General features: G+C 36.8%; 1 protein-coding gene across 1 annotated transcript; it reads right to left on the bottom strand.

Moving 5' to 3' along the window:
- Positions 1-3398: 3398 nt before the first annotated feature.
- LOC117594261 lies at positions 3399-7622 on the bottom strand. The gene is made up of 4 exons (XM_034291516.1): positions 7582-7622; positions 3920-4231; positions 3739-3819; positions 3399-3608 (listed from the first exon to the last, which is right to left on the bottom strand). Exons 2-4 carry the CDS (start codon positions 4122-4124, stop codon positions 3499-3501), a joined length of 396 nt encoding a protein of 131 aa, XP_034147407.1. The 5' UTR covers positions 4125-4231; positions 7582-7622; the 3' UTR covers positions 3399-3498.
- Between the last annotated feature and the right edge of the window lie 6475 nt (positions 7623-14097).

Below are 14097 nucleotides of genomic sequence, written 5' to 3' on the forward strand. Positions count from 1 at the left end.
AAAATAAATCTGTCTTCCCCCTTGAGCATTCACACTGACCTACGCACCATGACAATTACTGAAGTGACTATGGACCATTTTCAAATCAGATATTTTAAAGGACAACCAAAATCTAAATATTGTATTTAGGACAGCTGATGATATTCCAGTATTACATATAGACCATTGCTCAGAATTGCTGATATTAGATTTAGTGAGAATCACCTTTTTATTTTAAGACAACAATTTTCGGCATAATAACAGAGATGGAAATGTCAACAATATTGAAAACAATAGATCCTACTTACGGGATTGCACAATGAGTTTCACTCCAGATCCAAACATCAGCTTATTGTTAGATCCAGACAACCACAGTGCAACACTCCTGTACATGAATCCTCTTCTTCACTAGAGGGTGAACAAAAAAGCCCATGTTCAGAGTCAGAGACGTTATTCAAGATATTGAGTAATCTCGGCCAATATTATATCCACATTTAGATATTTGAGGTCAAAATACTTTACATGAATACAAAACGTTTTAAGATTCTATTTGGGCTTAAATAACATTTATTATTTCATACCATCTCCCGACATGTGAATGAATGTCATGTAATTGAAATGCAAAGCCCAACATAAATGCATAAAGAGAGAAAGTTTGACTCTGCAGTCTTACCTTGCCAATGGAAGTCCTTCATTAAAGAAACGCTCACACACTGCAAACACTCAGAAAAATACAGTGTCTCCAGACAACCATTATGTAATTATTCATACATAGCCTTATATAAGTACGCATAGCACCACTGAACTGTTATAGTAAAATAGAATGATCTGAATGTGCAATGCATGCTGAATGCTCTTCAGATTGCTGTAAAAAAGTTAGGTACCATGTTTAGTCCTCATGTATTTTTTTGTGAATACAAACATGCTTCTTCTTTGAGGACTCATCTATACTTTATCATATATCTTTGTCTAGCAGGAAGTGATCCACATAGCAGATATATAACTTACATACATATGACCCATTGGCCTACATTGAAGAGAAAATTAGAGAACACCAATCTAAACCTTCACCTGTGACCTACATTAGGATGTATCCCTTAGTCTCATGGGATATGAGGTGCAATGCATTGTTAATGTTTACTTCATAACATGTGGGAACCATTTTACACATAAAGCACTATTATTAACTAGGGCCCATCCCAAGATGTGTACTATATGTGCCTTTCTACCAAAATGTGCCAAAGTAATTTTCAAGTGAATAACATTCAATAAAAATTTTATTTATTTAAAAAAGACGGCCATTATCACAAGCAACCCATATTATAATGGTTCAAATGATCATACAGAACACAAGTGAAACAGAGTACTATTTCCCAAATGTTGTCTTTCCTTGACACCTCATAACACATTCAAGGAGATGAAAGGAAAGGTAACCAGAAGGAGACGAGGAGAGAGGATATGAGGAATAAAGTAAATACAATTTAGACAGACACAGCGAAGCAAATGTGGTGAACTAGAAGTCACATCAACAGAGAACATTATTTTACAACCAGCAGGGGGCAACATCATCCCATATTTTAAAGGTGCACTCTAGTCACATGATGAAATTGCAGAGCTCCTCCAATAATAAAAATCACCTTGTATAAATGTACCTCACACTGTGTCAGACTTATCACCAATAATCCCAATCAAAACGAGTGTTGTGTGCTGCAGATCGTTTAGGAAGGTGGGTGCACTGCTCTCTACTATATCAGTCATAATTAGACCTAAACGAATGTTTCTGAAAAACGGTAGCGTGACTGGTTTCCATCCTATTTTCCACTAACATCAGTCAATAGACGTTCACCTTATCAAAATGTATCATGCTTTACAATAATAAAAACATACAGTATATATTTCCATAGCCTACATTTACAAATCCCATGTGATTATAAAATGTTGGGTTGAGGTCTGGCGCGTATGATATTGCAGTCTTTTAATATTGCCACAGATCAACAATTATATGGTACAGTGGATATCAAAGGTATACACATCTTTACTGACAATGCAGCGGTTGTTTATGAAAATGGACAAAGGTAATGAATTCAAGCGATTCTGACTTGCCAAAAATAAAAGAAGCTGTTCCAGTTGGTTTGCTTTAAAACTTCAAGGTTTGTTGCTAGTATACTACAGAGATAGCCATGGTCCACAAGGAGCTAACAAAAGTCCTAGAGGTCTTATTGTTGAAGGTTGTGATTGAAATGATAAGTCCAACCAGTAGAGCTCAGTGTAAGACAGATGCACCATAACAAGGTACACATCAGGAAAGAAATATCAAAAAATGATGAGGACATTACACTCTCTATAATGGAAAACTGTGAAGACCGCCATTAAGAAGTGGAGGCAGGATGACAGGCAGGTCCCACCAAATTATATTTCAGGGCAAAGAGAAAGCTCATCAGGGAGTGTACTATATGGCCCATGGCAACCTTAAATGAGCAGCAGGGATTTACGGCAGGAACTGAACTTGCCCTGCATGTTACAACCAATTGCAAGACAAAAGCCATAAAAGAGAACACCCAATCCTTTTATATTTTGCAAGAGGACACATTGATCTCTCAAAATTGATTATTGGACGGTAGAAAGTTTTTACCTTAAATTCCAAAAGATATGTTTCATAAAGCCAACACGGCTCATGACACAGAGTACACAGCACCTAATGTCAGGCAAGGTCTCTGGTCAGGATCGTTCCAGATATCATTTAAAAGAAGATTGTGGCACAAACCCTTCTGCCCTATGCCAGAAAGTTAGAGAATTATATTACTTTTCAACATGACTACTGGGCACAATTTAAAATGCAGGTTGGTTAGGTTGATGTTAAATTAAAATGTTATTCACTTAAATGTTGTTGGCTAAAAAGTATGAAATTATTTGTTTTGATTACAGCATTAAATAAAAACCAGCTGCATTTTCAATAAGGACGTGTAGACTGTTGATATCCATTCTATGTGTTTGTCACTAATGCATGCTTCTTACTGCTCAAGCACGCATGCGAATAAAGTAACAGTTGGAGCCATTTCTTGGAAGTCAAGGTGTCTGAAAGATCTTAATCTGTTAATATGGTTTGACTGTTTCAATGTACTGGTGAAAACGTGGTTAGGGTTCTCTAGTGGCAGGCTTTGTACATTTCTAAACAAACTGCAAAGCATTCATGTACTTAAAATACAAATAATACAATAATAATAAAAGTAAATAGAAATATTCACAATAAATGTTTTTCAGTACGTGTCTCTAGTATTTCCAAATTGCAAGCAGGGAGCATTACAGCATTCAACACAGAGAAAATCACTAAATAATTATATTTTGTAAAAAAGCTATTGACAAACCAAACGTGGAAGGAAATTAGAACTGATTATGTGTAGTCCAAATAGGTCTGTAAACAGAATAGTAAGGGATAGAAGGATTTTATTATATTGGTTTGAAATTTCATTAATTCATGTCAACAATCTGCCACACATAAACAAAGTTAAGTCCACTTACCTAGAACACAAGGGCCTTGACAGTAAATAACACATTGAATGCCACGGCTTTGGCAAACAGAACTCTTAAACCATACACAACTAGTGATGTGAAGTTCACCTTTGTGTAATCTGTAAGAAACAAAGTTGTGTGAATTAATTGTAATATGTATTGTACCAGTCAAAACGTTGGACACACATACCCATTACAGAAATAATGTGTTAATTAATTAAGTGTTTAATAATTAAATGTATCACTAACTGGGATAGTTGGTATCAGTTTGATCAGAGGGGGGTTCCTCATCTTTGCAAACGACCGAAGTAGGAACAGCTATGTCACTACCTGAAAGCCAATTAAGTAATTATGAGTCAATTACAATTGTTCAAAATACTGTAAATTGTATGTATTTATTTCATATATAGATAATTACAGTAACACACACCTTTGGTAGGGTCATTATCACTGGTACTCTTTGTTCCGTCATCATCACTGGTACTCTTCGTTCTCTCAGCCTTAACGTTCATCATCTCACAGTTCTCTATACCGTCTTCGGAGTATCCCGCATAGTAGAAGGTATTACTACTTGACAAAGCTGCAGTGATTGTCCTGTGGCTTAAAGGACCCTTTTTCACCTGGGTCAGATTCATGACTTCATCCTTGGGTAAGAAGCCTGCTGCCAGGCACACCTCAGGACTGCCACCCTCAGTCCCACCTGGGGTGAGGATGGACAGTGTTGGGCGGACAGGACTTTTGTCTGGAAAATGGAAAAGGTTTTGGCCATTAAGAATATATTGATAACTCTGCAAACATACAACCCAGTTTCCATAAAAGATGGAACGCTATAATGCAAATAAAAACTGAATGCAATTACGTGCAAATAATTGTATTCCTATATTTAATTGAAAGACAAAATATCAAATGTTGAAACTGAGAAATGTTATTGTTTTTGGAAAAATATGTCCATTTTGAATTTGATGTCAGCTACACGTTTCAGAAATGTTGGGACGGGCATGTTGCATCACCTATTCTTTTAACAACATTCTGTACACATTTGGGAACTGAGGAGACCAATTGCTGTAGTTTTGAAAGTGAAATGTTTTCCCATTCTTGCTTGACATAGGACTTCAGCTGATTTTGGGTCTCCTTTGTTGTGTATTTTTTTTTTCATAATGCACCAAATATTTTTAATGGGTGACAGGTGTGGACTGCAGGCAGGCCAGTTTAGCACCAGGACTAACTACAGAGCCATGCAATAGTATTTCATGCAGAAAGTGGGTTGGCATTGTCTTGGAGGAATAAGCAAGGCCTTCCCTGAAAAATATGTTGTGTGAATGGCAGCATATGTTGCTCCAAAACCTGTATATATTGTTCAGCATTAATGGTGCCTTCACAGATGTGCACGTCACCCATGCCTGTGCACTGATGCACCCCCATACCATCTCCGATGTTGGCTTTTGAACTGTGCACTGATTACAAGCCGGATGGTCCCATTCCTTTTTAGCCCGGAGGAGGCGTTGTCCATGACTCCCAAAAATAATTTCACATTTTGATTAATCAGACCACAGGACACTTTTCCACTTCAACTCAGTCCATCTTAAATGAGCTTCGGCCCAGAGAAGGCTACAGCGGTTCTGGATCTTATTTATGTATGATTTCTTCTTTGCATGGTCAAGTCTTAACTTGCATTTGTGTTCACAGTCAATGGGTTTTGGATGTGTTCCTGAGCCCATGCAGTGATTTCCACTGAGGTCACGGCCATCCAATATTGGTTTTTGCCCTTGTCCCTTGCGTACAGACATTTCTCCGGATTCTCTGAAATTTTTAATGATATTATGTACCGTAGATGATGAGATCCCCAAACTCTTTGTAATTACGTTAAGAAAGGTTATTCTTAAATTGTTGCACTATTTGCCCGTGCAGTTTTTCACAGAGTGGTGAACCCCTCCTCATCTTTACTTCTGAAAGACTCATCCTCTCCGGGATGTTCTTTTTATACCCAGTCATGTTACTGACCTGTTGCCAATAAACCTAATTAGTTGTGAGATGTTCCACCAGGTTCTTTATTTGTATTATACAACTTTCCAGGCTTCTGTCGCCCTGTCCCAGCATTTCTGGCATATATTTTTCAAGGAACAATAAACATTTTCAGTTTCAACATTTGATATGTTGTCTTTGTATTATTTTCTATTGAATATATGGTTTCAATGATTGCACATCTTGGCATTCTGTTTCTATTTCTATTTTACACAGCGTCCCAACTACTTTGGTAACAGGGTTGAATAGACACGTCATAAAATATTTCAATAGACAGATACAAACATATTTGTTCTAAACAGTCCAAAGATATAAAGATCTGCAGAATAATAACTTATTTTATATAATTACATGTGCTTGCCGTAATGAAAGCATTTCTTATATAATAGTTCTTATTATTATTTGATTATTTCTGCCCGATCTACTCTAAGCCATTGAGAAGATTGTTTTGATAAGATTTTTTTATTGTAACATTATTTGAATGACCTGCCATTTCTTCTCGATTGGAGGTTAAGGTTCATATACTAAAGTTTAGACATTGTGGCAACTATTTCATCTTACACTTTTTTAAGCTACCAACTCTAAACTTACATTGATATGTTCAGACAGGTCCATGTTAAGTTGCTTGAATTCAGATTTTTGATACTATGTTTACCTTTGTATTCAAAATGGTCATGCTTCCTAGCCAATCAAGCTATAAAACCATATTTAAAGCATTAAATGTATTGTTATCTTAAATTGAAAATGTATTAAATGTTTATAAACTATATTAAAGCTTTCTAGCTAGCAATCAAACCAACTTTGTTGCATATGTTTAAGCTATGCCAACTAACTTAAACCTCTAAAAAGGTTTATGTCTATGAGTAAATTAACATAAATTGAAGAGTTAGCATTAATTAACCTTAAAATAGTAGGTCTGAAGCTTTTCAAAATAGAGAGACCAAACCATCTTTGTTTTACGTGTTTGCACTACCTAAACTTAAAAGTCATGGACATTTAACAACTAGGATTTTATGGGCTGGTTTCGCAGACACAGATTAAGCCTAGACTAGGACTAAAAAATCTAGTTCAATAGAAAACTCAATTGAGCTTGTTTTTTTGTCCTAGACTAGGCTTAATCTATGTCTGCGAAACCGGCCCTATTAGTTGGTGTGATTTGCATAATTAACATGAATTAACACCAAAACCATGGGCGCAAGATTGACAAAATCAACTTTTTTTACACATGTTTAGGCTATCCCAACTTCAAACTAATTTAAATAATCTGCCAAGCACACCACTTCTGTAAAAGTTTTTTGTAGTTTATTTTATGTATTATTCCTGCTCTACAGACTAAATTATTAAAACAATTTACATGAAATCGAATCTCAAATGTTGAGAGTGCTCAAATTCAGGTTGCTTGAGAAGTTTGTTTTGATGACTTGTATTTTTTTTTTACTTTCATCAATAATTAATTAACAAAAAATATTTATTTAGGTAGAGACACCAAATAGACCAAATAGACTATGTAACACATGGTTAGGCTATCGAACTTCATCTTTTCCAATGTAAACAAGCCAGAAGTATATCACATTTACCTCTGTAAAAATGTTTTCTACTTTGACAATGAGTTTAAGTATGTTCTTAGTTTTTGTTAGGGCATTGGAAATTATCTTGCATAACATAAGAAGTTGATTCATACAAAACTAGTTTGAGAACGGTATTTTCTGATAAATCTTGGTGTGGTAGATTTGGACCCTTATCTTAGAGTTATATTATCATTAATATAACAATTCTTAATAAATTATATATTTTTTCTAATTTCCTCTAATTCAGATCAAATTACTTTTACCTGACAGATCTCATCTAAAATGTCTACAGTGTGGTAGTGTTATGAATAATTTGAAATATTACATTCATATAAGAGCATGGTCCCAAACTACAGATTTGGCTGAACATTCACAATATGTTTGCATATCTCCATTACAATTTCTATCAAAACTTTTCCAAAACACTTTTGCCTCATTCTAACATTTCTACAATTATCTAGTTTCTCTGTAAACAAAAATATATATTTGAGAAGTTACTTACTTGAATTTACTGTGAGTCTGATGGCTTTTCCAAATGTTTGCTTAGGCACACTGTGAAACGTGTCAGAACAAAAACCTCTTGCATGTGTCCTTTGTAAAATAACATATTTTACACTGCCAAATACAGATTTTGACAAACTGGGTTTGAAATGACAAACCAGGACATTTCTTTTAAAAAGTATATACACATAAAATATGTTTACTCTTTCATAATAAAAATTGTAAAACTAGGACTAACACCAAGCTGAATGAATAATTAAATAATATACTACTATAATAGCAAAGATGATAACCTGAATATTTACCAATATGTAGTGGAAAGTGTTGGTCAGTATTCTCCGTTCCACTATTGAATTGACAGTTCTGATCATCTTGAGGGTTTTTGTACTAGGCAACCTGAAGGTTCAGTCACTGTGGTATCCCACCCCACAGTGAGAAAACGTAGTACAAGAACCCACAGTCATTTAGGTTACATGAACCTTTGGCTGGCATTAGATTGGTTTGTCATAGTTATTTTAGCCATATACACAAAATAGTCTGCAATGTCAAATACAGAAAGAATAAAATTAAATAAAATTTTAATGGAGAAAATATCTAGATTTGGAATGTCTTTTCTCTCTATCTCTCCTAATCAAAGTAGTAAAACTATGGTTAACACCAACCTGAACTAATAATAGATAATATACTGACACATTACCAAAGCTGTTTACCTAAATACAAAAACCGTAATAGGATGTGTTTGTCCAGTATTGTTAGTTCCAGTATTGACTTTAAAGGCTCTGATCATCTTGAAGGTTTTTGTACAAGTCAAAATGAACATTCAGTCACTGTGGTACCCCAACCCACAGTGAGAAAGCGTAGTTCAATAACCCACACAGAGTTAGACATCAGACTTAGCCTCACATTAAATCATTTTTCATTAGAAAAACAACATTTTGAAAAGTGTAAAAAGAAATCAAAACCAGAAAAGAAAGCAGGCAAGCCTAGTTCAGCCGGCCCGCAATAAATAGTCATACATGTTGTTGTGCCCATGGGATTCAAATGCTGGTCTCCCACATGAGTAGCGATGTCTTCAACCACTACACCCCAGTGCTATACATCTGCCCAGCGTCAGTATAGCATCTCGACATTAGATCATTTTGTCACACATAAACATCATGCCAAGTTTTAATATTTCCCTAGACACCATAAAGTATTAATTATAGGTGACTATAATTGACTTTTTCGTCAAGAGAGAAAAGAAAAGAGAATCTTGGAAACCCCTACTTTTGAGAATCGGGTTTTGATCTAACCAATATTACCCCTAAAAGTATGCACAGATTCAAAGAGCCACCAGACATAGTCACTATATAACCAGCTTTATTTAAGGCTTACTATAACATAGCTACTCCAGGTTGTAGCCAGCAAAGTTTTTGTCAATCCAGATGAAATTCTAATATATAATTTGCTTTGACAAGATTGTTAGGTAAAGGCCCGCGTCCCTGAGCACTATACTATTTAACAAGGGTCGGTTGGTCGGTCGGTTGGACGGTTGGTCGGTCGCTATTTAATGAGGGTCGGTCGGTCAGTCGGTCAGGGGATTCACAACATTTCCTCAACCAAAAATATTTTGGGTAAATACAGAAGCGCATCCTAAAATGCATAATCGTCAACGGAAGGCGCATTGGCCCCATTTCACATCCACAGGGCTACAATGGAGGGAGTCAGGAGTTTTAAGTTAATCAGTGTCCACAAAACAATAGACTCGTCATCGTTCAGCAATACCCCCACTGTTGTCTAGCAGATGCAATAGGTACTATACTCCCCAAGATGAAAACTGACCACGCTGGGACCTGTCAAGACACTCCCACTACACCACTGAGAGCATTTTGACAGGCTACATTACGGCCTGGTTTGGGAGCTTCTCTGCACACAACTACAGCGCTTGCCATTCTCACCCCAGCCATGCTGTGTTCATTCCCCTACCATCAGACGGACAGGGACTTTAAATAAGCATAGGCTCTCCTACTAATGGGCACAAAGTACAAAAGCCGCTCAAGGGAGTTGATAGCATGGCTAGAAAAAGGAGGCTTAAAGAAGCATAAGAACATCACCAAAAGTGTGTTTCCAACTGAAGAGGTTATGAAGAATCAGAAATAGCTTTTTTCGCCAGGTATGTGTACACATACGAGGAATTTGAATCGGGATTATACAGGCTCATGATGTGCTTACTCATAAAAAAAAACTAAACAAAGGACACTCAACAAGAGTCACCGACTGCAATATACAGTACACATAAATACACATAATAAACCAGAACAATAACATAGTAAGACGGATGAGACAATAGTGCAATGAGCAGGGTATGAGGGTGCTGGAAGTAAATATTTTTGTAGAGGTATTATTATTTACATAATGAAGGTGGATATATATCTAGTGTAATGGAGTAGAGTGCAAACAATGCTGGAATGAATAAATAAGTAATTTTTGTGCAGGTGTAATGTACATGAGGTAATGATAAATACAGTATATATACTGTATGAACAGCACTGAATTACAGGATGACAAAAACATTTATAAAAGAATGGTGAAGAGGTGGTTGCCGACAGGAGACTGATGAGATGAGTCTATTGTAAGTCCCATTATCAATTAATTAAAGTCAGTAATAGCAATCCAACCAAAACCCACACAAAAACAATCCGGTCAACTGGATGCTCAGTATTATACTTTCTGGTGTAGTATTTCTGTATTGCTTCATGTAGAAAGGAAGATTCATCAAACGGATACATTTTCAGTGCACAGAAACATTTGGTATTAATCTACAAAACAGCAAATAGCACAGGTTTTAAACATTGAATCTTCCTCTCTTATTAACCAGGAAGAAAATACCTTTACGGGACCTTTCAGACTTAAGAACTATGTATAAGATACAGTTTTTGGTTGGCATCAGTGTTTTCGTTCTTTAAGAAGTCCAGTTTTATTCAGAATTCGTTCTGCAGCTGCCATTAGTTATATCGTCAATGTAGACAAGTGAGCCAGTTTCAGTGGCAGCCACAGATGCTCAAGCTATAACAAGGGTATTAAGCATTTAAACAAAAGCTTGTGGGATCAGGGGGCTTATGGAGGCCAGGCTCTTTCAGGTACATTTTAGAATCATGTTAATTGGTCGTCCTGTTTTGAAGGCAAACTAGTTGTATACGCTTTGCTGAGTAGCCACTATATGTTACAATGTCAGTGGCTCCATGCTTACTTCCTGGAGTCTTCTTGATCTGTCTGAAAGTCTTTTTTGTTTTCATTATGGTGAAAATTCTTCACTAATCCATTAGAGGGCTCTTACTTGACCTACTAGATAGTTTACAGTGGCTGAACTCACCTTTATAAATGGTGTTCATAACTGCTGTTTTGGTAAGCGTAAGGTTTAGGCTACATTTGTCAGGCCAGTGTTGTCTTATCTATCATTCATGACAAACATAGATAAGTACATAATGACAAACTCATAACAAAAGGCAAACCACTCAACAAAGACAAACCACTCATTGTTGGCCTTTGTTACCAGGCATCTGAAAATACTTTGTCAAATCTGTGCTTGAAGGACGCCACTTGATTAAGCATACAAATAATTATTTTGTGTTTGGGATTAAGATGGGTAGGCATCAAACATACACTGTTATTGCAAAGAATGATTGAACTCAGTGAGAGTATTGCCCATTTTTACAGCTGAAAAAACTAGTTTTTCTTTAACAAATGGGCTGAATACTGATGTTTATAGCCAAGGCATTGTTGGTGTAAATGACTAGTTGTATGTTTTTGTTTGGGCACATAGCTAGTTAGAATCAGTGTGGTAACGTACACAGTGAAATGCTTCAGAACAAAAACTCTTCAATCATTTGCTGTATTGATGAGAGAGATTAACAGGTGACTTGTGCATGTGGCAAGCTAACCTGAAACCACTAGGGTTTCCTGAGTGTGTGTGGTGTGTGGTGAGGGAAGGTGACAGCCTTAAAGATAGTTGGTATTTTTCTGGAATGTTATGCTTCACTAGGACAGAATAGTGGCAAGAAAATTTTGTTTTTTGCTGAAAGAGCAGTTGGCCTGGTGACACCCATGCTACAACAATACATGTACCTGTACTACCCAAAGGCAACATATTCTCTCAGTCTTAAACCATGTGAAGTTATTGGAATAGTTATGAATGTATATAATACATTGTGCTATGTAAGGAAGGTCTGGTTGGACAGTATCAGATAGCCTTAGAGTCCATGAACGATATGAACCCACCACCATTTTGTCATTCTCTCTGCCTTTGCCTTATGTTATACATTATCTTTTCATTAGGAACACACAAAGCCAACTCGGTTACCAACCTTGCCATCAGGGGGGTTTCTCATCCCTCCACCATAGTGCTATGCATTCATTTGCTTTAAGGGCAATTTGTATGAATCTTAGTTTAGAGCCTTTAACTGCCAGTACAGACGCATCACCCAGCAGTCAGCCGTGCCTCCGCAGGAATGTCCATCATCCAGATTTGGCCAAGTGGCCCAAGCACATTGCTCCTATGTGTTTAGAAGCGGACAGGTCCAGAACATATGCATCAAAGTACCAGTCTCCACTTTACATCTGGGAGAGTATTTAGAACTAATCCTATGCATTCTCTCTGGTGTGTAGTACACTAGATGGATTAAGTTATACTGCATCAGTTTATTCAAACATATCTCCGACCATTCCTCTTCTTCAAAGGCATAACCCAGATCTCCCTCAGATTTATTTTTTTACCCCCAACATCTCACAACCCAATATTTGGCGGGAAGGTAGAATAGGCATAGGAGACAAAACCCTTGTTGGGTACCAGATTGGTTACCCAACATATTCTCTAGAGGAAGTTTCTTAAAGACAACAGACGACCTCCCCGTTCAGTAGAAATGTAATGTCATACCTTGAGATATCTGAAAAAATATGTTTGGGGACAGTTAGGGGATACAAGCTCAGTAAAGGGCTGCAGTTTGCCTTCCTTATATAGATCTCCAAAGGTCTTAATTCCATTTACATACCATATACATGTAAGTCCATCCCTCAGTGCCTTCAGCAATAGTTGATTAACATGAAAAGGAGTTCAGCGGTAAATAGGCTGATTACATCCTGTTTTTACACATATTCTCCTCCATATTTTTTATATGTATACCTTATAAAAGGGTTCACTGTCAAAGGCTTAAGCAATTAAAATGTTGGTATATACGGGACTGAGGCCAATGATATATTTAGCTGGGATTCCTCAATTTGCTCAGTGATTCAGATTGCCATGACCAAACTGTCCTTGCCTGAGCTGCCCAGTAAAATATTCAGTTAGGAACACTGAGTCCACCGCCCTCTAGAGGTCGCAGAAGTATCGACATTTTAATCCTAGGTCGTTTTCTATTTCAAATGAACTGTGATACACAAGTATTAAGACGCTTAAAGAAAACTTTGGGCACATCAGTGGGTAACATCTGAAACAAGTATAGATATTTAGGTAATACACACATCTTTATAGAATTTACTCGCCCCAAATAACGATAAAGTCTATCTATAAAGGTCCTTCCCTGTCCTTTTAAGTTTTATTTGTTTTTAACAATTATTTGTTTAGTTTGTTTGGTATCTTAAGCCCCAAATAAGTTTTATTCAGGATTCCACTCAAAAGGCATGTTAGTTGCTGATCAAGATTTATCTTCAGTATTAAAGTTTGGTCATGGCAATCTGAATCACTGAGCAGATTGAGGAATCCCAGCTAAATATGTCATTAGCCTCAGTCCCGTATATACCAACTTTTTAATTGCTTAAGTCTTTGACAGTGAACCCTTTTATAAGGTATACATATAAAAGAGCCACCATTTTTGTCAAATTAATGTTGTACCCAGAGATTGACCCATATTCATTTAATATATCTTTGAGGGCTGGAATGGATATATCAGAGTGGGCCAAAAAGGAGATGTCAACTGTGTACAAAGGAAATAGTATGGTTACGCTCCCCAACCTGTATACTGTTAATCGATGGGTGGGCTCTAATAGCCACTGCCAGAGGCTCGATGGCTAGAGCAAACAGGACAGGCCAAAGACAGCAGACAGGCCAAAGACAGCAGCCCTGTCGTGTGGAACGAGGAGGTATTACCATAGAGGAGGTATTACCATTAGTCTGTACCTGAGTCTGAACATGGTGTTCTTAGAGCACTTTGACTAAATCAATAAATGTGGGTCCTAATGTGATGTTTTTAATATCCTGAACAGTGTCTGTTTTTGAGATTGCACTGATCAATCAGACAGCAACGATATACATAAGTAATGTACACTCAACTAAAGGATTATTAGGAACACCTGTTCAATTTCTCATTAATGCAATTATCTAATCAACCAATCACATGGCAGTTGCTTCAATGCATTTAGGGGTGTGGTCCTGGTCAAGACAATCTCCTGAACTCCAAACTGAATGTCAGAATGGGAAAGAAAGGTGATTTAAGCAATTCTGAGCGGTCTGAGTATTTCACAATCTGCACAGTTACTTGGATTT

Source organism: Esox lucius, chromosome 3, assembly GCF_011004845.1.
Source record: "Esox lucius isolate fEsoLuc1 chromosome 3, fEsoLuc1.pri, whole genome shotgun sequence".
Lineage (NCBI taxonomy): Eukaryota > Metazoa > Chordata > Actinopteri > Esociformes > Esocidae > Esox > Esox lucius.

Coding starts and splice junctions, on each gene's coding strand:
- LOC117594261 (XM_034291516.1), bottom strand. CDS start 4,124: ATGAATCTGACCCAGGTGAAAAAGGGTCCTTTAAGCCACAGGACAATC. Junction 3,820..3,919: donor TGATAATGACCCTACCAAAG/GTGTGTGTTACT, acceptor ATTGGCTTTCAG/GTAGTGACATAGCTGTTCCT. Junction 3,609..3,738: donor AACTGATACCAACTATCCCA/GTTAGTGATACA, acceptor TGTTTCTTACAG/ATTACACAAAGGTGAACTTC.